We start from the raw sequence: 25,561 nt of genomic DNA, 5'->3' as shown, positions 1-25,561 counted from the left end.
CGCGGGGCTGTGCCCCTCACGCCGACGGAAGCGGCGGGAAGGCGGGCGGAAGCGGGCTGCGCAAGGGACTGCGGGTTAGCGGGAGGCTCCGGGTGCCTGGGGTGGCACTGCAGATTCGCGGGGCCTGGGAATGATCTTCCCTGTCGTCCGCCGCGCGCTCACCTGGCTGCAGCGGCCTGGGAGCCGGGCGCTGACCCTCGCCGACATGGAGGTGGCCCTGCGAGGCGTGCGGAAGATCCTCTGCGTGGCCGAGAAGAACGACGCGGCCAAGGGCATCGCGGACCTGTTGTCCGGAGGCCGCATGCGGCGGGTGAGGAGACCGCTGGGCGGGCGGAACGGGGACGAGCGGCCGCTGCTCCCACTGGGGGTCCTAGCCGTTGGGCCGGGGCCTCCGGGCGCCTCTTGCGACCGACGGGCGTTTAGAAACGGAGTTAACGTGTTTCTCGTTTGCTTGGAGACCTTGGGTCCGCCTTGCACGGCGGCGGATGCCAAGCGGGCCTGAGACTCGGAACCGCAGGCCACACTCCCCCGACTTGCTTTCGAGCCTGCGGGGTCCCCCGCTGCACGCCCGGCCCTACAGTCTAGGTGCATCCGACAGGGCGACCCGCCCGAGCCCCTGTTCCGTTGCTACTAACGAATTCCGAGAGTCAGGCGAGTTGGGGATCAGGTGTGTTCTGAACACGGAAGGCCCAAAGGAGAGGAACGGTGAGAAAGGGTCTGGGAAGGAGGTGACACGAGGCCTCAAGAGCTGTCAGGACACTCTCAATTACAAAAGTGGATCCTGAAACGGTTTTCTGGAGATTTCCCAGAGCATGGGTGGACGTTCCCTGCTCTTTTTTCTTTCACATCACAGGGTCCTCAGGTCTCTGCTTCCCGCGGTGGATGGTGGGAACAGGAGCCGAGGTTGTGCGGGTGCTAGCTGACAGCGTCACCTCTTTTCCGGAGCTGAGTGTCCTGGTGACCAGCCCCAGGCTGTGCCCATTTCTAGGGCTCCAGGCTGCTTGAGACGGGCCCGTCTACACAGAGCTAACTTGTGTATCCTTCGGGCTCTGTTTGAGTATCTCTTTTTCAGGGAAGCTTTTCCTCACATCCCTCTCCCCCAGCTGGGTCAGGGTGCTGTGTGATAAGCTCATCCTGTCTTACTTGGAAGGCACCTCCCAGTTACAGTTCGATAATGTGCTGTTGATGCTGTATCCCTGGTACCTAACACGTGTCTGGAATACAGGAGGCCCTCAATCCATATTTGTTGGATGAACATTTGAGCTCAGTCTTGAAAGTTTTACCAGGCACTGGAAACGCCATGTTCAAAGAACAACCCAGTGGCTTGAAACAGCTTGGCAAGTTCAAAAGCTGGGAGTTGGCATGGTAGGGGAAGGAGCCAGTGGGCACGGCAAGCATGGCAGTTGAAGGCACACTGTGAGAGGAGTAGAGAGCCACGTGTTTTACACGTGAGTGTCAACTTTTTTTTTGAAGATGTTGGGGGTAGGAGTTTGTTAATTTATTTTTGCTGTGTTGGGTCTTGGTTTCAGTGCGAGGGCTTTCTCTACTTGTGGCAAGCGGGGGCCGCTCTTCATCGCAGTGTGCAGGCCTCTCACTATCACGGCCTCTCTTGTTGCAGAGCACAGGCTCCAGACGTGCAGGCTCAGTAGTTGTGGCTCACGGGCCTAGTTGCTCCACGGCATGTGGGATCTTCCCGGACCAGGGCTCGAACCCGTGTCCCCTGCATTAGCAGGCAGATTCTCAACCACTGCGCCACCAGGGAAGCCCCTCAAGTGTTTTGAAGTATACAGTTCGGCAGCGTTTAGTACTTTCCCAATGTTGTGCATCCGTCACCTCTGTTTAGTTCCAGTTTTTATCACACCAGGAGGAAACCCCGTAGCCATGAAGTAGTCACTCCTCATTCCCCACTTCTCCAAGCCGCTGGCAGTCACTAAGCTGCTTTGTGTCCTCAAAGATTTGTGTCTGTTCTGGATATTTCACACAAAAAGATTAATACAATACGTGGCCTTTTGTGTCAGGCTTCTTTCACTTAGCATTTTTGAGATCCGTTCGTGTTGTAGTATGTTAGTACTACATTCCATTTTACGGCTGAATAATATCCTATCATATAGATAGATCACGTTTGGTTTATCTTTTCTTCAGTTGGTGAGCATTTGGACTGGTTCCACCTTTTGGCTCTTGTGAATAGAGCTACTATAGACGTTCATGTACAAGTTTTTACTTGAATACCTGTTTTTAGTTCTTTGGTGTAAATGCCTAGGAGTGGAATTGCTGGGTCATAAGTTAACTCTATGTTTAACTTTTTGAGGAAATGCCAAACTGTTTTCCACAGTGGCCGAAACATTTTACATTCTTACCGTCAGTGTTCCAGTTTCTCCACATTCTGTCAACACTTGTTCTTTTTCTTTTCTTTTTTTAATTATCACCGTCCTGGTGGGTGTGAAATATCTTGTTGTGGTTTCAGTTTGCGTTTCCCAAATGACTGATGATGCTGAGCCTCTTTTCATGTGCTTGTTGGCCATTGTGTCTCCTTCTTTGGAGAAATGTCTATTCATGTCTTTTGCCCATTTTTGAATTGTCTTTTTGTAGTTGAGCTATGAGAGTTCTTTTTTTTTTTTGTGGTACGCGGGCTCCTCACCCCTGCGGCCTTTCCCGTTGCGGAGCACAGGCTCTAGACGCGCAGGCCCAGCGGCCATGGCCCACGGGCGCAGCCACTTCACGGCATGTGGGATCCTCTGGGACCGGGGCACAAACCCGCGTCCCCTGCATCGGCAGGCGGACTCTCAACCACTGCGCCACCAGGGAAGCCCGAGAGTTCTTTATATATTCAGGATACTAGGTCCTTGTTAGATATATGATTTGCAGATGTTCTCATTCTGTGGATTGTCTTCTCACTTTATTGATAGTGTTCTCAGATGCACCTAAGTTTTTAATGTTAATGAAGTCCAGTTTATCTGTTTTTCCTTGTTTTGTTGATTATACTTTCACTGTCATATCTAAGAAGCCATTGCCAAACTGAAGGTCATGAAGATTTGCCCCTGTGTTTTCTTCTAAGAGTTTAAACTGTTATATTTGGGTCATTGATCCATTTTGAGTTAATTTTTCTATGTGGTATAAAGTAAACCTCCAGCCTCATCCTTTTACATGTGAATAGTCAGTTTTTCTCAGCACTGTTTGTTTCCCGTAGAATGGCCTTGGCATCCTTGTCCAAAAACAGTTGACCATAGATATTTGGGTTTATTTCTGTACTGTCAGTTCTGTCCCATTCTTCTGTATGTCTTTGCTTATGCCAGTACTACACTGTCTAGATTTCCTGTAGCTTGGTAGTAAGTTGTGAAATTGAGCAGTGGCAGTCCTCCTACTTTGTTCTTCTCTTTCAAAATTTTTTGGCTACTCGGGGCCCCTTGCAATTCCATATGAATTTGCTGTCTTAATATTAAGTCTTCCAATCTATGAACACAGATTGTCTTTCCATTTATTTATGTCTTTAATTTTTCAATGTATTTTATTGAAGTATAGTTGACTTACAATGTGTGTTAATCTGTATTGTACAGCAGAGGGACCCAGTTATAGATGTATGTACATTCTCTTTCATATTCTTTTCTGTTATGGTTTATCACAGGATGTTGACTATAGTTCCCTGTGCTATACGGTAGGACCTTGTTGTTTATCCATCCTATATAAAATAGTTTGCTAATTCCAAACTCCCAGGCCATCCCTCCCCCACCGCCCTTCCTCTTGGCAACCACAAATCTGTTCTCTGTGTCTGTGAGTCTGTTTCTGTTTCATAGATAAGTTCATTTGTGTCATATTTTGGGTTCCACATATAAATGATATCATATGGTATTTCTCTTTCTCTTTCTGACTTACTTCTCTTAGTGTGATAACCTCTAGGTCCATCCGTGTAGCTACAGATGGCATGATTTCATTCTTTCTATGGCTGAGTATGTCTTCTTTAATTTCCTTCAACAGTGTGTTACAGTTTTCATTGTGCTCTTGGATGCTGTTATAAATGGAATTGTTTAATTTGCTGTTCAGGTTGTTCGTTACTGTTGGGTTTTGTGTGTTGATCTTGGATCCTGCGACTTTGCTGACTTTGTTTATTAGCACTAATGGTTTCCTTGTGGCTTCTTTAGGATGTTATCTATAAGATCATGTTGACTGTGAATAGACAGTTTTACTTCTTCCTTTCTGACTTGAATGTCTTTTCTTTCTTTTTCTTGCCCAATTGCTCTGGTTAAAACTTGTAGTAATCTTGGATAGCAATGGCGAAAATAGACATTCTGTTTTGTTCCTGATTTTAGTGGAAAAGCTTTCAGTCTTTCAGCATTGAGTGTGATGTTAGCTGTGGGTTTTTTGTAAATGCCACACTTCACTTTATGGTGAAGGCTGTTGAATTTTTTTTTTTTTTTTTTTTTTTTTTTTTTGCGGTAGGCGGGCCTCTCACTGTTGTGGCCTCTCCCTTCCGGAGCACAGGCTCCAGATGTGCAGACTCAGCGGCCATGGCTCACGGGCCCAGCCACTCCATGGTATGTGCGATCTTCCCGGACCGGGGCACGAACCCATGTCCCCTGCAACGGCAGGCGGACTCTCAACAACTGCACCACCAGGGAAGCCCAAGGCTGTTGAATTTTTATCAAATGCTTTTTCTGCATCAGTTGAGATGAGCAGTGTAGGTTTTAAGTGGATCATACTTGTGTTTTATAAAGTCATTGTGGCCACAGAGAACTCGAAGAAAGGAAGGCTAGAGTCTGGGAGGCAGCTGTTGGGGTTCTCCATGTGGGGGGCAAGAGGCCTGAACCCTAGGGACCCAGGAGCACTGGGTGGGAGCAGAGGGAACGGAGAGGAAGGGAATGATGAAAGCAGTCAGGATGTAAAAGGTAAAAGTTCACCGTGCTTTCACACGTTTTGGTCCTTCTTCCTGAAATGACATTTTCCCTCTTTTCTCCTGATGAACTCTTCACCTTTTAAAATAAAAAATAAAGGACAACTTAAATGAACCTATTTTGTGAACTCTTTCCTCAACGTCCTCGCCATCCATTTCCTTCTCTGTTTCCGGATGCGTTCGCATCACTCTTTTTTTTTTTTTTTTTTTCAGTACGCGGGCCTCTCACTGTTGTGGCCTCTCCCTTTGCAGAGCAGAGGCTCCTGACACGCAGGCTCAGCGGCCATGGCTCACGGGCCCAGCCGCTCCGCGGCATGTGGGATCTTCCCGGACCGGGGCACGAACCCGCGTCCCCTGCATCGGCAGGCAACCTCTCAACCACTGCGCCACCAGGGAAGCCCTTCTCATCACTCTTGATGCTGGCCATCATCACGGGTCGAGTTCTCTTGCTGCTCATCCCTCTCTCCCATGGCGTGTCGCTCCCTAAGACAGTGACGGGTCTGTTCATTTATTTATCCCTCACACAGGGCTTGCCTCGAATGAAGCAATCCCTGCCTTTAAGGGACTTAAATTCTGTGGAGGAGCTAAGACATCTGCACGCAGAGCTCAGAATCAGATGATAGTCGTTGCAGCTTTGTAATAGCAAAGAATGGAAGTAACGAGGACTGGTCATGGCAGCGGGTAGCAAAATAAATTGTACTTTCTTATGATAGATAGTTAGACACCTGTTATGGAAAAGACTTTCAAACATATACACAAATATGTATACATTTGAGAGAAATTCACCAAAATATTGACGTAAGATAGAATCTCTCTCTTCTTTCTTTAAAAGTAGTGCTCAAACGCTAGTAACTACTTCAGATAGTTGAGAGGATACAAATGTGTATCAAGTAAACCAGCCCCACTGTCCACAGTGACCACTGTTAGTAACTTATAGATCTTTGAGGGCTCTATATTCAGGAGGAGAAATCTTAAAAAAGAATCCAGTAGATTCAGTGGCAGCAATGTGATCAGTTCCTACAGAGCACTTAGAGAAGATGGGACTGCTCTGGGGTTTGGGGGAGTTTGTTTTTTTTTCTTTAGTTTTAATGGCGTGGATGGCGCTGCAAAGAGATCACAGAAGCCACATTCTTGGTCTGTCTACTAGGTTTTCTTCTTTCGCTAGGCTCCAAAACTCTGCTGTAATTTGGGAGCAACCCATTCCCCTGAGCACCTCACCCAAGTGGTGGAATCATACGTAATTGAGTACTGTCCTCAGCTGGGAACTGCGGGGAGGCAAGTTGGAAATGCCAGGAAAAACATTTTACTTCCTCAGGACCATCCATTGGTGGAGGAGGCTGCCTGGGAGAGCCCTGGCCCCGGGTCGCACACATGCTGTTGGACAGGTCATCCACTAGGAGAGGATTAGAACACTGGTTTCCAGACTGTTCCCGGGAGACGCAGGAGACCACGGACGTGCACCTCAGGAGCCACCTGGGGCCGGACTGGGGCTAGGCTATTAGCAGAGCTCAGCCTTGTTGCAGCCAGAATACTTGGACCTTGTTACATATCAGGGTCCATGTAAGAGCTTGTCTGGGAAGCTTCAGTGCTTTCTTAAAAAGAGGTAGAAACCCCAGTGATGCAACGATTTCTTTTCTCTGGTACTAAAAGGGCTTAACTAGCAACTGGAGTTTGTAGAGGGGAGTTTCCTTTCTTGGCAACACTAGACGAGTGAACTCTTAAGATAAATTCCGTCTTTAAATTTGCCATTGTGCCTCGAAAAGAGCCTCATTCAGTGTTCGACACAGAAAAATTGTGTGAGGATGTTCTCGACACGATCCTTCTTGGCGCTTGGAGGTTCCCCCAGTCCCACTCTGCCTGTGTCTTCTGTGCAGCGTTGGTGTGAAACGCACATGCATAGCTACTTTTAACACCTTTGTAGAAGGTGGGATCTTCTCTGAGAGGGTTTCGTTCACACATAAGTGCAGCTGAGGAGGAGCTGTGTGGGCTGGTTCCCAGGCCTGACTGCGGCTCATAGCGTTACTGGATTTCAGAGCCAGAGGGACCTCACAGGTAACTTTACTCAGAATAAATTGAGGTTCAGAAGGTGAAAACTTGCCTGTGGACACCAGTTTATTGGCGCAATTGTATGGCCAGGAAGTAGACAGGTGTGTGTGGAGAACGGACAAAACCGGCAAGAGACACGTGTCCTAATCCTGTCTCTGGAGTAATAGTCATGTGATCCTGGACAAGTCCATTCTCAGCTCTAGAAAGATGTTAAGTGGTGTTAGCTGATCTCAGGTCACCTTGCAGCATGAAAGCTCTGTGGACTTGAGCAAGTACATGCTTGTAACTGAGTTCGGAGGGGCCCCTTCACAAACGGTCTTAGTGATTTCACCTTGTTTTAATCTATAGGAGGTACTGTTGCATTTTTAATATTCCCACTTATCAGGGATTTGCTTGATCTTTATGTGAGGAATCATTTGTCTTTTTTGTAATTTATAGATTTTCTTTTTGTTTTGTAGAGAGAAGGACTTTCCAGATTCAACAAGATCTATGAATTTGATTATTGTCTGCGTGGCCAGGTAGGTGCTGTAATACTTCTATGCTGTGGTTGAAGGATGCTTTCAGATCCATGCGCCATTCTGGTGTACATTCTTTGGGTTTTTAGTTTTGGCTAAAAAGAGCAGCTGTTTACGACAAGCCCTCTCTGAATTGCTTGTATTTTAGAATTATTTAATCAAGGAGAATTAGCCTGGCCTTTGTAGAATATGTCACTGTCTTTTAAGAAAAACTATTGTTATGACCTAAAGATCACTGGTGACAGGTGATCGTTGGAAGCCTCTTTTTTATAAAATATGGTCCCAATCTTAACTCTTTATAACAAAAAAGAAGCTAATATACAATAGTTTAAATTTAAAAGGCATCACGGTACCAGAATTAGAATGATGATTGTATCGCTATAGTTTTGGCTTTGAAGAGGTATGTTTGTTTGTTTCTTCCCAGTCACCTGGTTTTGGGGTGTGTGTGTTTTAATAGACTTCTTTTTAGAGCAGTTGTAGCTTCACAGCAGAATTGAGAGGAAGGAAATACAGAGATTTCCCACATACTCCCTGCCCCGACGCATGCACAGCTGCATGTCATCATCAGCCCCCACCAGACGGCACATTCATTACAACTGATGGACCTACACGACACCACTGTCACCCAGAGCCCACATTTGACATTGGGGTTCACTCCGATCGTGTGCATTCTGTGGGTTTGGATGACGTGTACCTATTATTATAATATCATACAGAGCATTTTCACTGCCCTAAAAATCCTCTGTGCTCTGCCTGTTCATCCTCCCTTCCCCCCACCCCCTGATGACTATTTTCTTTTCCCTTTGATAGAAGGTCCCCTCTTCTATTTGAATGATTTGGGAAAATCTAATTGCTAAAAGACTAACTTGAATTTTGTTATCATTCAGAACGTCACCATGATAATGACTTCAGTCTCGGGACACTTGCTGGCTCATGATTTCCAGATGCAGTTTCGCAAGTGGTCAGTACGATTCCGGGGGCGGGGGGGGGGGAGCGTTCTGATTATGACAGTAAGTTGTGAAATATCACAGGCAGTGTGAGGCATGTCGGTGTTACTTTGTTACTTACAGCAGTAGGATGACTGAATCCACTGGGCTGCTGTAACAAAATACACACACTGGGTGGCTTATGAAGGACAGAAATGTGTTTCTTCCAGTTATGGAGGTAGGAGGTCGGAGTGCCTGCATGGTGCCTCGAGGGCCTTTTCCAGGCTGTGGCCTGCTGACCTCTCACTGTGTCCTCACATAGTGGAGAGTCTAGAGAGCCGGCCGGGGTCTCTTATAAGACCGCGAGTCCCCTTCATGAAGGCCCACACTCACGACCTGATCACCGGCCAAAGGCCCCACCTTCTGACACCGTCACATTGGTGTCGGGATTCCAGCATGTGAATTTGCAGGGAACACAAACCATAGATACCGTAGCAGTGACCTAGGATTAACTGGTTCGCTGTGACTTTTTACCATATGCTTAGAATAAACAGCCACTTTCAGGTGCGTTCCCCCAAAACACTCAGACCTTTTTTTTTTTTGGCCATGCTGCACGGCTTGGGGGGTCTTAGTTCCCCGACCAGCCAAGGATTGAATCCAGGCGCCGCAGTGGAAGCGCCGAGTCCTAACCACAGGACCTCCAGGGAACTCCCTGCCCAGACCCTTTGCATGCAGGCATTGGATTGCAGTCACCCTATCGCAGATGCGTACAAAAGTTCCAGAATTTCTTCTTAGCTCCTGTTAATCGTCACGGGGAGTGCGTTGCCCAGAGGGTAACGCCTTGCCTGTAATCCTCTGGTGTTCCACAGGGGACTCTGTCTGGTGGGGATGCACCCATGAGGGCCCTGGGGCAACCTTCTCCCATTGTGTGCTGAGCTAGGATTTCATGTGTTTTCATTTCTTTTCCAGGCAGAGCTGCAATCCTCTTGTCCTCTTTGAAGCAGAAATTGAAAAGTACTGCCCAGAGAATTTTTTAGACATCAAGGTAGGATCTTTTGGAAGACATATTGAACAACCACCACCTAATGAAACCAAGTGGTTTCTGTATTTTGACTGCACTAAAATTGAAGGATAGGTTTTCCACTAAACTAAGTACCACGATTTAAAAAAATTATTCCCGCCCGTTACATAAATGAGGCCGTTTCAGCTAAGCGGCTGAGGGACCGAGTGAGCCTTTTTACGAGGAGCGGCTGCTTGACTAAACCCTGGGAGTGAGTGTGGTTGCGTCATCAGTGTCAGCTCCCCTCCCGCCCCCTGTCGGAGGGAAGAGACTACGATCTGCAAGAGGCCATCTGGCGCTGAGCTGCGGTGTCTCGGGCAGTTAGGGCGCCTGTCCTTGGTTCACTGCTGACTAGGAGCGCTTTTTGGGATGAAGCTCGATTAGGGGGTGATTTTTTTTTTTTTTAATTGAGGACATGATCAGAACCCCTAGAGCTGTTGGTGTGTTAGAGCCGAGTTTCAGGGCTCGTCAAGATGGTGTCGTCATAATAAACCCCTGTCTTCTAGAAGCTCATGGGTGGGCGGGTGGGTCTAAGGTGGGGGGCGGTACTAGTGACCTTGCCATCCTTACCACGCACGGCGGGGACAGTTTTCTCCGTGTCTCCTCACCAAGCTGGCGTTCTCCAAGAACCTCATTAATGCTGGGGCAGATCCAGTGCGGAGCTGTCGTGCGATGCTCTGCAGATCACGCTCTCACCACTCTTTCCCCACCGGGTGCTTCAGAAAACTCTGGAGCGAGAGGCTCGGCAGTGCCAGGTGCTGGTGATCTGGACCGACTGTGACAGAGAAGGTGAAAACATCGGGTTTGAGATCATCCACGTGTGCAAGGCTGGTGAGTGTCTGCTCTGGGGCCGCGGCAGGGGTGGCACCCTGTCCTGAGTCCCTCTGCCCGGCTCACCGGCTGTAGCCCAAGGCTTGTTGTGTGTTTGGTCCCAGTTGATTGCCAGATCCTTGAGAGCAGAGACTTGATATTCTGTTTTTAAAAATTAAATATTCACGGGCTTCCCTGGTGGCACAGTAGTTAAGGATCCGCCTGCCAACGCAGGGGAGACGGGTTCGAGCCCTGGTCCTGGAAGATCCCACATGCCGCGGAGCAGGTAAGCCCGTGCACCACAACTACTGAGCCTGTGCTCTAGAGCCCGCGAGCCACAACTACTGAGCCCGTGTGCCGCAACTACTGAAACCCACATGCCGTAGAGCCCGTGCTCCACAACAAGAGAAGCCACCGTAACGAGAAGCTGCATCACAACGAGGAGTAGTCCCTGCTCGCCGGAACTAGAGAAAGCCCGTGCGCAGCAACGAAGACCCAACACGGCCAAAATTAATTAATTAATTAATTAAAAACTTAAATATTCACAAAGAATGTATACACTGTATGTAAAGTACAAAGAATAGTTCTAGAATGTTCTTTCTGGTTTTGTTTTTTAATTGTCTATATTCCTTGTACAACGCCTGAACATTAATAACTGTTGAAGTGAGCTTAATGATTTCAGGTAACTTAGAGGAAGTGACAAGCAGGCCATTCTCGGGCTTCAGAGAGTGGGGGGCTGCTCTCCTCCCTAAATGCTCTTGTGTTTCAAACTATACCGACTCCTAGGATTAAATATATTCAGTATTCACTCTCAGGGACAGGGTGCATGTCCTGTGTTATATCCATAACAGGACATGAACTTCCCCCAGGACCTTTTAATTAACATCTCCCTTTTCCCTAAAGGCCCAGGAGAGCACGAGATTGACACCTAGAAAGGCTCACGGAGAGGGTTTAGCTAATGGCTGAGATGCACTCGCTGCTGTTTCTGACACCTCTCAGCCTGGTTACAGTGAGGCTTCCCTCTTAGACAGCATGTCTCTGATTTAACTGAACCAGTCAAACTGGCTGCCTCGCAGCTTCATGAACTGGTTTACCCTCCGTTCACGGGGGACCTGCCCCGGTGCCCTTGTCTGTTCCGCAGTGAAGCCCAGCCTGCACGTGCTGCGAGCCCGTTTCTCCGAGATCACCGCCCGCGCTGTCCAGGCGGCCTGTGAAAACCTGATGGAGCCCGACCGCAGAGTGAGCGACGCCGTGGACGTGAGGCAGGAGCTGGACCTGCGGATCGGTGAGGGGTGGGGTGGTGGGCAGGGGGCAGGGCTCGGGCTCAGACGGTGGCAGCTGGCTGTGACCTTGCAGTGCACGGCCTCTCCTTCCTTCCCTCCGTCCTCTCTCCTCAGGGGCTGCCTTCACCAGGTTCCAGACCCTGCGGCTGCAGAAGATCTTCCCTGAGGTGTTGGCGGAGCAGCTGATCAGTTATGGCAGCTGCCAGTTCCCCACCCTGGGGTTCGTGGTGGAGAGGTTCAAAGCCATTCAGGCGTTTGTGCCAGAAACCTTCCACAGAATCAGAGGTGAGGCCGCTCGGGGTGCAGAAGCTGAGAGCACGTGGGGAGTCCTGGGTGCTAATTCAGGGTGTGGTTTGCATCTCGCTGCCCTTGACCCCCTCGGCACTGTGTTCAGGACCCACCTCAAGTGTCCGAGGTGGTCTCCTCTGTCTCATGGCTCTTGGCTTTCACCGTGATGGACCTTGTCCTCTCCGGGTCACGGCCTTCCTGTGTGCCCCCCACAGTGACTCACGACCACAGGGATGGCGCAGTGGAGTTCAGCTGGAAAAGGCATCGGCTCTTCAACCACACGGCTTGTCTCGTCCTCTATCAGCTGTGCATGGAGGTGAGAAGGGCTCTGAAGGTGATGATCTCGGAAACCCATCCTGTGATTTCCCAGGCCACTCCCTTTCTGCCCCATTTCCCACCAGACTGTAGCTTTCAGTCTGCATCCAGGACATCACTTTCTGGGTGCCAGTAAGACTAGAACCCCATGAAAACAGCACTAGAAATGTGGAAGGAAAGACCTGTAGAACTTTTAGGTGAAACCAGAAATGCTAAGAAACACATAGTTAAACTCCCTCATGAAGCAGTACACTGACACCAGAGACTGATAAGGACCAGCTGGGCCAGTCCAAACCCGAATCCTAGAGCTGGGTGGAGCTAGATGGCGTCTGGCCCAGCGCCTTCCACTGGTCAGATGATGAAATCCAGAGACGTGAAAGGCACAGATGAGTGAATGTCATACAGCGATAACGACAGGACAGGAAAGTAGGGTAAAGGAACGGAGAAGGGCCAGGGGCGGGGAGGGACTGCTCTAGGGCTGGGACTCGAGAAAGGCATCCCATGGTGACCGCCGAGTGAAGGTGGGAGTGGTCAGCAGCGATGGCCGTGGGAGGATCGAGACCTGCTCAGGCCGCAGGCCAGTCAGCGTCTGGTCCACCCTCAGACGTCCGCTCTGTGGTGCGGCTTCCCGTCGCTCAGCACACGATGGCCTGTTTTAAGCCAGGGGCTGCACGCGGTGGTACCTGAATAATACTCAGAGGCCTCTAGGTTTAGTGAGTCAGGGATGCCTCTTGGCTCTGGCCGCCGGCAGGTTTAGTACTGACTTGGTATCGGGGAGTAATAACTTGCGCACCTGCTACAGGCCAGACGCGCTGTATGTTACGTGTTATTTGTTCGGTCCTGGTGGTGCCTCTGGGGGTGGTAATGCCAACCCATGCCGCAGGCGGGGAAGCTGGAGAAAGTTGAGTAACTGTGCAGACACACTCGAGCTAGTGGGGCCCGAGCTCGGACAGCTCCTGCAGACCACGCTGCCTCTCGGGTCGCCCCACCTGTCCACTGCTCTCCCCTTTGGCCCTCAAGGTTACACAGTCTGCACGTTTGTCTGTTGAATAAAAAGACTTGCCCGTTTTCTGCTTTACCAGGATGTGGTGCAGGGAAACATGGCAGGTGGGGTGCTTGGAGCTCCTTGTCCAAGAGCACCTGGTCCGCAGTCTATTTGCAGAGAGAAATTTGGCTTTTGATTTGTAAATACCCTCATGAACAAATCACTTAAGCTGAGTTCTTTATCCTTTTGCATTCCCTTAAAAATGTGAGGTTGGTCTTAAGATTAGAGTTCTCCGGTTTGTATTATGTAACTTCTCCTATTTCCAGCTCTGTATTGTCGTGAATTAACAAAAAACTGAAAGCAGTAGCACTGTGCATGCGTAGACAGGAAACTAAGGAGATGCCGAGGCTCTGGAGTGGACGCCTTGGGGCTTGTGAACTTGCCCCTCAGAGCCTTACTTTGAGTGAGAAGCAGGTGCTGGTGTCCAGCACACTGTGGGCTGCAAGCTCACGTCTTGAGGTGGGGAGCAGGGCCGCTGTGGGCAGTGCCGGGGGCGGCCAAGGAAAGCTGGGAGGATGCTCCAGCAGGTTTAAGTGGCCTCTGCTTTTCCTGGCTTTCTAGGATCCCAGGGCGACCGTGGTGGAGGTCAGGTCCAAGGCAAAAAGCAAGTGGAGGCCTCAAGCTTTGGACACTGTGGTATGTTCTCGGGGTCTGTGCCAGCCCTGAGGAGCTCCGACTTCTGCGGCTGGGGTGGGGCTTCTGCTGCGGAGGGTGGGGCCCAGTGGCCGGAAGCACCTCTTCCCAGTGCCGCACAGGAATGCTCTTAGAAGTAGAAGCCCCAGAGCGCAGGCCTGCCTGACCTCTTACATCAGCTAGTAAACGCGATATAACTGCTCTATGTGGGGTTTTGGAAACAAGGAATAGAAATCACCCATCACCTCTCCGTCTTTAGGTAATTGCTGATGTAATTTTGGTGTCTTCCTTTATTTTCGGTGTCCTTATTTTTTACAGCATTACTGGAATAGTTAGTGTTTTCCACCCAAACATTTTCTTTAATGTTTTTGCATAATGTATGTAAACATCATTTTAAATATCTACTTTATTAGCCTACCCTAGAACAGGGCTTCTGAGATCTTTTAGATCCCAAGAAGAACCACCCAACAGGACACAAGTCTGAATAAAACCACATTAGGGTGTCCCTTCCCAGTCACCACTCTGTAGGAAAGTTCAGGGTGTAATTACTGTCAGGGTTGCCTCTGAAGGTTGAACATGCAGAACGTGCAGGGACTGGTGGGCAGTGCACCCTTTATTGCGGGGTGGGCGTGTGTGTGTGTGTGTGTGTGTGTGTGTGCATGCGTGTGCACGCGCGTGGTGAGGGACGATGGGAGGGGGTTACGGATTGATTGTGTACTGTAGGCATGAGTGTTTCATCCCTCACTGGTTAATACGCTTTCACGTGTAGCCAGCAGCATTGTCGGAGGGTCGCCAAGGGGAAGGGACATCTGGTGGTCCCCCACGAGGCTTGGAAGAATGGCGTTCATCACCCAGGGGATGTCCCCGGGGTTCAGATGGTGTCCCCAAAGTGCGGGTCTCAGACTGCTGGCATTAGAATCGATACTTTAGACGCTTGTTAAAAGCGCAGATTCCCAGCCTCTGTGCTGGCCCTCCTCTCTCAGAATCCCTAGTGCTCAGGCCCAGGAGCCTGCTCGCATCCCAGGTGGTTCTGGCTTCTGCACATTGGCGTCTGGGAACCCCTGGGCTGGGGCCTGGCTCTGCCCAGCAGTCCCGGAAACCTTTCCGCAGCACAGCCTTTCACGCAGACATGTGAGAGCAGCTGGAGGGACGCCAGGAAGTTCTGAAGAGGAGGCGTGTGGGCGTTTGGGGGCCTGTGACTCACGCACTGTGCCTGTCCACACATCTTACAGGAGCTTGAGAAGCTGGCTTCTCGAAAGTTGAGGATAAATGCTAAAGAAACCATGAGGATTGCTGAAAAGCTCTACACTCAAGGGTAAATATTCGCCCACATCTGGGAAGAGACTTTGATGCACCTTTATCAGGGTGAAATATTTTAGAAATAGAGCTTTTGAGGAAACCAGACTGTCTAGATACCACCCGGCTCTCAAGTAGAGGGATTTTGACTTTGACTTCTCTTTTCTGATGGAAAAGGCATTTCAAAGTCACTCAAATCCTAAAATAACACTCCACAGAGTAAACTCAAATCCCACTCTCCAGCTCTCAGCAGGCGGGGCGCCGGGGCCCTGGCAGGGGCGGGTGGCACCTTTAGGACTCGTGTGCTTGCTGTAAACCATCCTGCCTTGGGGGTCGTGAGCACCCAGTGCCATCCAGGGACAGTGTGGCCACACTGAGCCATGTGGCAGCCACTCGCCGTAGGTGGCTGTCGAGCACGTGAAATTTGGGTTGTCCAAACTGGGACGCGCTGAGAGTGTAAACATAATGCGTTTTGAAGGCTCGTGTGAGAAAAGGATGTAAATTGTCCCAGCAATGTTTAAGTGACTAATGGAATGTTTAAAATTGCACACAGGGTCCACCTTGTAGTTCAGGGGCAGCATCGTTTTTTCTCTTCTTTAAGACGAGCCACGGAGCATGGGCCGCCCGGGTCAGGACCGCAGGGCTTGTCCTGGGATCATTCTGTCCACCCATGCTGGGGAGGTGGGAAAGTGTCCCAAGTGCCCCGGGGGCAGGAGGGCTGGGCTGGAGCAGGTGTGCCCTTGCATCTGTCCCCGACCTCCGGGAGTGACCCAGCAGGACGCCTGTTGCTTCTCACCCACTGCGGGGGTCACGTCTCAGGGCTTTCCCCAGCGTGGGTAACGTAGTTGCCTGGATCAGACGGGCTGTTGCACGTGTCACCAGTGTTCTCGAGCTGATTTAGTCGTTTATAGACCAATTCAGCAATTTCTTGTTGTGTTTGTTTGGCTTTGTTTAGGTACATCAGCTATCCCCGAACTGAAACAAACATTTTCCCCAAAGACTTAGACCTGACGGCGCTGGTGGAGGAACAGACCCACGATCCACGCTGGGGGCCCTTTGCCCAGAGCATTCTAGAGCGGGGCGGCCCCACTCCACGCAACGGGAACAAGTCTGACCAAGCTCACCCTCCCATCCACCCCACCAAGTACACGGACAGCCTGCAGGTTGGTTTCCCTGGCTCTGCTGCCGCAGAACCCGCAGGGAGGTCAGGGGTCAGGGCTGGGGTTTGAATCTACTCTGCGGGCTCTGTCTTCCGGAGCTAAATGGGTTCGAAATTTCCATCTCAGAAAAGAGGTCGTGTCAACATCCTCCTCCCACAGTCTGCCTGGGTTCCCGAGAGACCCCCAAGGGGGCTCTGCTCCATCTAGCCCTCCCCTGCACTCCGTCCCCTCCCTCTGCTGCTGCCCTGACCCTCACCACAAACCAGGTGGCCCCTTCCCTGAGCCCGTGCTCGGCCCCCACCCTTCTCCTCCCAAGACTGGGCCGGTTTCCGTCACCTTCCCGAAACTTCACCGCCACCCTCCGGCCGCACTCCAGGCTGGGGGCTTTCTCACCCAGCACCTGGAGCCTGTAACACGGGCCGGCCGTGCTCTCAGCCAGGCACACGCTCCAGGGGCCACGGCTGCTGAGGCCTGCTTGGCGGCTGCAGGCTTACTGTTTCGTTCTTCCTTTAATAACACACGTTCTTTCTGATTCTGAAAGCCGTACATGTTTATTTTAGAGAATTCACAAAATAAAAAAGATTATAAGGAAGTAAAAAATTGCCTGTAACCTCACCATTTCCTGAGAACCACGTTTTTATCCTTTGTGTGTATATAATTCTTACAACTAAATTATAACCTTAAACAGCTTTGTAAACTAATGTTTTCTGTTTTATATCATGAATATTTCCCCACAGGCTAAAATATTTTAACGTATGGTATATGATGATTGCATAGAGGTACTGTATTTTGCTAGATCTGTTTGTAAAGGATGATCTACTGCAGTTAACGTTTGCATAATAGATATTTATGTGGATGTCACATTTCCTTTGAAGACATTCTCAGAAGGAGAACTTTCGGATATCAGTATGATCGTCTTACAGGCTTCTGATAGAGGGGCTTCACTATGTCCTTGTTCCCGAAAGGGTGGAGGATGACCACGAGCCCTGTGACAGGCCTGAGGCTGCCGGTGCATCTTCAGTCTGTGTGTCCTACACATACTGGGCCTCTTGGAAACTGGGTGCTTTCGCTTTGGTTTCTGCTCAGACTGGGTTTACATCAGAGGAGTTGCTTTCCAGTCTTGATGGCAAGGGGACTCCACTTGTGAAGTTTATTGGCCTAAACCCACAAGCAGCGAGGGATCTGCCTACACTGCACTTGGGCACGGGGCTGCAGGAGCTGCGCTCTGGTGTGTGGAGCTTTGGGCTGGAAGCTAGCACCAGCCAGACTGAACTGCTCGCAGCGTCTAGAGGGACTAGGGCTCCTCTTCTCCCCACAGGGGGACGAGCAGCGACTGTACGAGCTCATCGTCCGCCACTTCCTGGCCTGCTGCTCCCAGGATGCCCAGGGCCAGGAGACCACCGTGGAGATTGACATCGCACAGGAGCGCTTCGTGGCCCACGGCCTCGTAATCCTGGCCCGAAACTATCTGGACGTGTATCCCTACGATCGCTGGAGTGAAAAGGTGACACAGCGGGTAGGGGGGACCGTCGTGCTCCCGGCCCCCGCACCACGTGACAGAACAGAGCATGGTCTGTGCCTGGGCGCCGGGCAGGGGTCTGACCACCACATCTGCTGCCCTATGTAGACCCTCCCTGTCTACAGTCGAGGCTCCTGCTTTCAGCCCAGCACCGTGGAGATGGTGGACGGGGAGACCAGTCCACCCCAGCTGCTCACTGAGGCCGACCTTATCGCCCTCATGGAGAAGCACGGCATCGGTAAGTAGCTTGTCATCATGGTAACCAGCGGCTCTTGCCCTCTCATGGGTGTGGGGCCCAGTTCTCCTCTGATCTTCACGACAGGTCTAACGAGGGGGCTGTGTTCTCCTCCCCACTTTGTAGCTAAAGGGAAGCTTAAGAGCAGTTAAGAACTTGTCTCAGGTCACAAAGTGTGTGAGCTGTGAACACCTGGGTCCAGATAAGTCTGCAGTCGGTGCCCTTAACCACTGCCCTGCACCACCCGCATAGGGACATAGTGTTTCCCATTACTTGGGAGTCTCACCTGGGGCACACTGACTGGTATTTTTGGCCCACACAGGAATTTGTTGTTTTTGTTGTATTCTTAACAAGGTGCTAACATTTAAACTGCCAGGATTCACGTAAACACTCTTTTGAAGCATCAGGAGGTCTGGCAGCCTTGAGTGGTGGCTGTTTTCTGTCGCTCACACTTGGCTTCGCTCACCTGCTTGGCACGTGCTGGGCCCTTCAGAGTCTGAGTCTGCCACCCGCCCTTTGCCATGGGTGGCCGTTTGCTCAGCTTCTGTTAAAGCATTTCCCATAATTGTTTAAGAATCAGAAGTTGGATTAAAAAAAAAAACTGGGCCAGAACTGTTTTTCCCAATAAGTCCCGTGGCCCAAGTTTTGCAGGTGGGTCCCTTGTGACTGATCTGCTTCCCCCCTCAGTTTTCACCACTGCTCTGCAATCTCAAGGACTACCTCTGGCAGCTGAGTCCAGAAGGGCCAGCACCACAGGGCAGGGGGCGCATGTGGAGGGGCGGCCCCCAGGCACAGCTGCCTCACTGCAGAGTGAGTTTTGTGCCCCTGCCTGGAGCCCACTGGCCATCACTGTGCTACCCAGAAAGCCTGTGGGTTTAGGTACAAGTAGAGGTAGTTCACCCACCATAATTTGTTTATAAAAACTTTGGTCCACAAGAGCTGACCTTGGTCTAGACCCTGGGGACACAGTAATGAGGCCTGGTCCTTCCCTTCAAGGGCTCATCCAGCAGGAGAAACAAACCCAACCAAAACATTAGATGCATCGGGAGAGGTTCTGCAGGAACCTCAGAACCTCGTGGTGAGAACTCGCGCTGAATGAAGGCAGGGCCTGAGGAAGGACGCGGGGACCAGCAGGCACATGCTGTGGGGGGAGGTTCTGGAAGGCAAGGCCGGAAAGATGATTTGAGCCCGACTCTGCGGGGCCTGGACACCGGGCTCAGGGGTCGGATGTGCCCGAGGTCAGCAGAGAGCCGCCTGAGATTTCTAAGAAAGGAGCTCACAGACCTACATTGAAGCAGTGGTAACAGCTTTATTGAGACATAATTCACACACCGTCCACTCTACTGAGCTCAGAGGTACAGTCCAGTGTTCAGTAGATTCATGGAATTGTGCAGCCATGGCCACAGTCCACTTCAGAGCATTTTCGTCACCTCAGAAGCCCCATGCCCGTTAGCTGTCCCCCTCCCCTGCAGCCCCCCAGCCCTCATCTTTCTGCCTCAGTGGATGTGCCTGTCCTAGACATTTCTGATTAATGAACGACATAGTGTGTGGCCTTCTGCACCTGGCGTCCCACGTTGCCTGCTCTGCGGGCTCGTCCAGGTAGCGTGTCTCAGTGCTTCACTCCTTTTCACCACCAAACCTCTTCCGTCGTGTGGGTGGACCACATTTCGTTTGTCCATTCATCAACTTGTGGACATTTGGGTTGTTTCTAGTTTTTTGTTACTGTGCATAGTGCTGCTATGAATATTTGTGTAGAGGTTCTTGTGTGGACATGATTTCAGTTCTCTTGGGACATCCCTGTTGCAGAATTGAGGGGTCGCATGGTGACTCTGTGTTTAACACTATGAGGAGCCTCCAGACTTTTCCACGGCGGCTGCACCATCTTACAATCCATGCAAGAGTCAGGGGTTTCACCAACATTTGCCGCTCTCTGTCTTTTGGGTTGTACCTGTCCCAGTAAGAGTGAAGTGGTATTTCTTTGTGGTTTTGATTTGCATTTCGTTGGTGGCAGAGCTACATTTCAGAAGATCCCCTTGGTTGTGGCATAAAGAGTGGACTGGGTGAAGGAAGAGACCAGCAGCCAGGAGACCAGGGACGTTGTAATGATGTGGACGAGTGATGTGGGCCCTGACACGTGGCGGGGGGCAGGGGGGCTTACAGAAGGGATTTCCAAGCTGGGCTTGACAGCTGGAGTGTGCGGACGTGGGGGAGAGGAGGCTGCTGTTGTGGTTTCCACGTGGCCGGCTCTGAGTGGAGGTGTGTCACCTGCAACAGGAAGTCCAGGCAGAGGAGGGGGGCTGCGCGGGGTTGGGGCGTGGGTTAGTCTGAGTGACAAGGGTGGCCTGCAGGTACCGACGCGACGCACGCGGAGCACATCGAGACCATCAAGGCCCGAATGTACGTCGGGCTCACGCCAGACAAGCGCTTTCTCCCCGGGCACCTGGGCATGGGGCTTGTGGAAGGTGAGGAGCCGGGGACTCGAGCTTGGGCAGAGGGCGGGGTGTCACTGAAGCGCCGTGGGTGTGTCCGAGCCACACGATGCTGCCCTTGTTCACAGGCTATGACTCCATGGGCTACGAGATGTCCAAGCCTGACCTGCGGGCCGAGCTGGAGGCTGACCTGAAGCTCATCTGCGAGGGGAAGAAGGACAAGCTCGTGGTCCTGCAGCAGCAGGTGCAGAAGTACAAGCAGGTCTTCATCGAAGCCATGGCCAAAGCCCAGAGGTGAGTACGGGCCTGCTCTCCTGTGCAAGCCCGCTCAGCCCCGGTGACGGCGTGCCCCAGATGCCGCTGTTCCCGCCAGGCAGCTCACCCTCGCCGGTGGCCATGGCCCCTCCAGGCTTTCCTCCCGGGTTTGGCTGGTTCCTGCTGCAGAGCCTTGCCAGTCTGGAGACCGTAACCAGAAAGACCTGGTCCAGTTTCTCTGGGCTGTTGGCTTTGGAAACGCCCTTTCCATCCTGTCCTGAGCTAGCAGGCAGCACAGCCTCGTGGGTGGGTTCACCGGGTGCTGGTGTGCACCCCGCTGTTCTCTAGGGCACTGGGAGGTGGCTGTAATAAGTAGCATGTGTGTATTCTGTTAGAAGTAACACGTTTCCTAACCCCGTACCAACTTTGAAAAGAAATGCATGCGCTAGTTTAAACTTGATGCCAGACCCACACTCGGGTGTGTGCGCGGCCGGGCCGTCTTGTTTGCTTGCTGTGGGGCTAGTGGCGAGGCAGAAGCGCCTGCCTGCAGCTGGATCCCTCCTGGGAGCCGCGGGTTGGAGGAGCCGGCCGCTTGGCCAGCACGGCGCCCTGTTCCCGGTGCTCCACCTCAGGCCTCTGGCTGACTGGCCGGCTCCCCGGGTCGTGCGTGCTCACGCGGTAAATGTTCTGCTGGTTCTTCAGGTTGGACGAGGCCTTGTCGCAGTACTTTGGGGCAGGGGTGGAGCTGGCCCAGCAAGAAGCCATCTTCCCAGCTGTGCCAGAGCCCGTCAGGAAGTGCCCACAGTGCGGCAAGGACATGGTCCTCAAGACCAGGAAGAGCGGCGGGTCAGTGCCCAGCTGTGCCTTCCCCGCCCCGCCCCGCCCCACCCCTGCAGCCCAGCACCGGAGGCTGTGCAGGGCCCATCCTCTTGTTCCCACGTTGCTATTTAGATGCAGGCCTGCTTCACCAGCCCCTGGACTGGGCGTTGGGGCTGGAATGGTGGCCCTGGGGGTGTGAGGCCCTGTGGGAATGGGCGGGTGGGGGGCTGGTGAGGGCGGGGCTTGTCCCCTGGGGATGGATGGCGCTCGCCCTGTGTGTGGACGGCGATGCGGACCCCACTGGTTGCTGACCCACTGAGCCTGTTTTCCTCCTCACAAAGCTGCACGGAGGGGGAGGATCGGATTCTCTGCAGCATGTGCAGCCTGGGCAGGTGTCCAGGCTGCCGGAGGCCTAGGCGGGCTCAGGGAGCACCCAGGGGCCAGCGGGGCCCTGCCGTGGTCTGGGCGCTGGCAGCGGCTTGGCTGTTTTTAAGCAGGAAGAGGCGTCAGCAGTGTGACTGTGGGGATTTCAGGGACGTAAATGCAGGCTGGTTTTCCTGTCACTCAGTGTCAGTGACCACCGTGTCTTCCAGAACCATGAGTGTCCCATGTCATCAGCTGGAGCTGTCTCCGGCAGCTCTTGCGTGACCCCGGCCCTCACTCCCCAGGTTCTACCTCAGCTGCACGGGGTTCCCGGAATGTCGCTCGGCCGTGTGGTTCCCGGACAGTGTGCTGGAGGCCAGCAGGGACGGGAGCGTGTGTCCAGTGTGTCAGCCACACCCCGTTTACAGGTGAGCTGGGGGCTGAGGCACCTGCAGGATGGGCACAGGGTGCCATCCCTGGGGGCCCTCATTCCTTGGCACCTCCTGGAGGAGCCCAACCTTTCCCCGCCTCTCCTACCGTGGGCTGACGCGGAGGCTGAGGAAGGTGGTCTCCTCCAGAAAGCCCCAGGCCCGCGCCTAGGGCTGGTCCCCAGACCTTTGGTCATGGGACCCCTTCAACTCTCAGAAATCACGGAGGAACCCAGAGAGCTTCTGTTGTGAGTTAATATTTATAACGATTCTACCACGTTTTCAGCTAAAGTGGAGGCATCGTTTAAAATGTTTATTAACGTGTTTGTAACAAATGCATTCTAACATAAGTGAACATGTTTTTAGAATAAAATGTACTTATTTTCAAAAAAGAAAAAAACGAGAGGAAGATTGCATTGTTTTCCATTTTTGCCAATTTAACGGTCTGGCTTAACAGGAGACGGTAGGATTCTCAGCTCTCCATCTGCAGTCAGTCTGCTGAGTTTACTGTGCATTTCGGAGCTTCTGGAAAACCCTAATGCATGCACACAGGAGAATGAGAGCAAAGCCCGCGTGCGTCCTAGTGCCGCTACCAAGTAGTGTGCCGTCACGTTGAGAGGCCCTGGACCACGCTGAACTGGGGCACAGGGAGGTGCACCTTCCAGAGGCTCCTGGGTTCTGGCGGGTGATGGGCCTTAGAGCTCATCTCCCTCCTGCTCTGCGCTCCTGTGCGACCGCAGGGGCCGGGCTGGCTGCGCCTTGCGTGGCTTTCCTAGGTGGGGTGGGCACAGCCCTGTGTGGACCAAGAAGACTCGCACCCGGTAGTTAACGTGTTTTCTCATCTTCTGGCCTCACTAGGTTGAAGTTCAAGTTTAAGCGAGGCAGCCTTCCCCCAACCATGCCACTGGAATTTGTCGGCTGCGTTGGTGGCTGTGACGAGACCCTGAGGGAGATCTTGGACCTCAGGTTTTCACGGGGGCCCACCCGAGCTGGCCAGCCGGTCAGCCAGCCCTCCGGCCACCTGCAGGCCAGCCAGCCCCTGGACAGAATGGGCAGCAGCCAGCACGGCCACCCCCAGCCTCCTGCCATCAGGCCCTCGAATGCTCTGGCCAGGACTGCGCCCCTGCCCGCCGCCGAGGGCGAAGGCAACTCGGTGACCTGCAACTGTGGCCGGGAGGCCCTGCTGCTCACCGTCCGGAAGGAGGGGCCCAACCAGGGCCGCCAGTTCTACAAGTGCAGCGGCGGCGGCTGCAGCTTCTTCCTCTGGGCCGACAGCGGCCACCCAGAAGCAGGGGGGCCTCCCTCCGAGGTGCCCAGACCCCCGGGCGGCTCACTGGGACGCCCGCCGGGCTCAGGGAAGCCCCTGGGCGGGCCCGGAAGCCCCGGCGATGGTGGCGGCGGCGCACGCTGCCTGTGCAGCCAGCCCGCTGTCACGCGCACTGTGCAGAAGGACGGGCCCAACAAGGGGCGCCAGTTCCACACGTGCGCCAAGCCCCGGGAGCAGCAGTGCGGCTTTTTCCAGTGGGTGGACGAGAACGTGGCCCCAGGTGAGGGGGCACACAGGGCCTGCCCGAGGAGGGCAGGGGTGGTGGGGTGGGGGCACGGGTTGCCTTGCTCCCCCTCCCCGCTCAGTCACGCCTCCTGCAAGGTCACGGGCAGCTTGCTGTGTGCCGGGCGCCACGCCGTTGTATCTGTGTGTCTTCTCTCACCTTCATCGGGTGGCGGTTGTGATTGCGACTCACAGGAGAGGAGGGCGAGGCCCAGACGGGTGGCGGGACCTGTCGGGGTCACACAGCGACACGGCCCAGGCCTGGCTCCTGGGTCCGCCTGCTCCCGTAGCCCTGCGCTCCTCCCGCCTTTGTAAACCTGGAGGGCTCTGTATCGGAGCCTCATCCTGTAAGACGGAGGCCCTGGCCCTGATACCTGGTTCCTGCCCTGGGTTACACAGCTTGGGTTGGCGCCCCACGGATGGGTGTGGGGAGGACCGCTGCTGGACGCTGGGTCAAGGTGAATGACGCACCTGAAGGCACCTGGCCCCTCCAGGACACGCGGAAGCCTGGTCACGCGTGAGGGAGCCTGGCGGGAGCTTTCTCTTGGGGCCCACCTGTGTGACCTTGAACCACTTGGTGCGGCTTCTCAGCCTGTTTCCTCCGTAAGACGGGCACCTGCCCACCCTTCTAGGGTCTGTGTTAGCCTGAAACTGTGACTCTAGCACACGTGCGGCAGGTCTGCACACACAGGGAGAACCCAGAGGCTTGGGGCAGGCGGAGGCTGGAGACGCTAGTGCCGTGCGGGATGTTGTCCTTCGGCGCTCACGGCAGACGCACAAGGGCTCCCGGTGGGCGGAGGTGGTGTCTGGTCTCTGGGCTGCCTGGTCATTTGTCCTGGGTGATGGGGCGGCCAGTACTGTGAGGCTCTTGGAGGACTGGAAGGGCCCAGAGCTCGGGCTCTGCACGCGCTCAGGGGGCTGCTTGCTTGGTCCCTGCTTCTGCGTGTAGGTGACACGGGTCCCCTACCAGGGCTGGGGCTCTGCCGTCCACACTCATTTCTCCCCTCGCTCTCCCCGCAGGGACCTTTGGAGGCCCCCCCTGGGCAGGAGCCAGAGGAGGAAGCCGGGAGCCGGAGGCCAGAAGCAAAAGGGCCCGGGCTGGTTCCTCGGACGCCGGGTCCGCGGCCAAGAAACCCCGGAAGTGCAGCCTTTGCCACCAGCCTGGACACACCCGTCCCTTCTGTCCTCAGAACAGATGAGGGCAGGGTAGGGCCAAGGGGGCCACTGCCTCCACCTGCTGCTTTTGTCTCGGGAAACGAGCCGTTTCTCCAGGGCCAGGTGGCCCTGCGCTGCCAGGGCGGCTTTGAGGAAAGTGGCTGCTCTTGGAGTGTGACCTGTGTTCTAAGGAGTCCGGGTCCAGACCGCTCTCTCAAGAAGGCCACGCCTGGTGGACAGCGGCCCTGTGTCTGGGGCTCAGGAACGGCCATGGCCACAGCTGAGACGCCCTGGAGGCTGCCCCCTGCAATCCACAGGGGCCGTGCTGTCGGCGCCCTAGCGGGAATCAGCCCGGCCCTTGAGGGGCCTCCCTCCACAGACGTCCTGAGAACGGGTAGGACGGCAGGGATCCCCTGTTCAGAAGTTGTGTCTACAGAAGGGTTATCCCTCTTTATCTCGAAGCTGCTGTGGCCAGGACGCCCCACAGCTCATGTGCCTCAATAAAGGATTCTACCCCTTGACCCTGGCGGGTGATGGTGTAGCGTCT

The 25,561-nt window shown here is 53.3% G+C and overlaps 1 protein-coding gene across 2 annotated transcripts; it reads left to right on the top strand.

The window, feature by feature from the left end:
• Positions 1-7: 7 nt before the first annotated feature.
• TOP3A (DNA topoisomerase III alpha) lies at positions 8-25,535 on the top strand. 2 transcript variants are annotated; one of them, XM_073797063.1, is made up of 20 exons: positions 216-310; positions 5,099-5,383; positions 7,390-7,449; positions 8,334-8,407; positions 9,342-9,417; positions 10,155-10,263; positions 11,384-11,527; positions 11,640-11,810; positions 12,029-12,129; positions 13,735-13,809; positions 15,039-15,121; positions 16,058-16,265; positions 17,581-17,766; positions 17,890-18,019; positions 20,365-20,478; positions 20,574-20,739; positions 21,403-21,546; positions 22,188-22,310; positions 23,169-23,857; positions 24,880-25,535. In XM_073797063.1, exons 4-20 carry the CDS (start codon positions 8,343-8,345, stop codon positions 25,056-25,058), a joined length of 2,763 nt encoding a protein of 920 aa, XP_073653164.1. In that variant the 5' UTR covers positions 216-310; positions 5,099-5,383; positions 7,390-7,449; positions 8,334-8,342; the 3' UTR covers positions 25,059-25,535. The 2 variants fall into 2 exon arrangements, with proteins under 2 accessions (XP_033703028.1, XP_073653164.1); XM_033847137.2 differs by lacking the exon at positions 5,099-5,383 and having other exon boundaries at positions 8-310.
• The last annotated feature ends 26 nt before the right edge of the window (positions 25,536-25,561 follow it).

Source organism: Tursiops truncatus, chromosome 20 (genome assembly GCF_011762595.2).
Source record: "Tursiops truncatus isolate mTurTru1 chromosome 20, mTurTru1.mat.Y, whole genome shotgun sequence".
NCBI lineage: Eukaryota > Metazoa > Chordata > Mammalia > Artiodactyla > Delphinidae > Tursiops > Tursiops truncatus.
The sequence above is the reverse complement of the archived record's forward strand: the minus strand, read 5'-3'. Positions and strand labels throughout refer to the sequence as shown.

What these genes read in the sequence shown, in the direction of transcription:
- TOP3A (XM_033847137.2), top strand. Translation starts at nt 131, where the DNA reads ATGATCTTCCCTGTCGTCCGCCGCGCGCTCACCTGGCTGCAGCGGCCT. An exon ending in CAGATGCAGTTTCGCAAGTG is followed by an intron (nt 8,408 to 9,341) that starts GTCAGTACGATT and finishes TTTCTTTTCCAG; the next exon opens with GCAGAGCTGCAATCCTCTTG. An exon ending in GCCATGGCCAAAGCCCAGAG is followed by an intron (nt 20,740 to 21,402) that starts GTGAGTACGGGC and finishes CTGGTTCTTCAG; the next exon opens with GTTGGACGAGGCCTTGTCGC.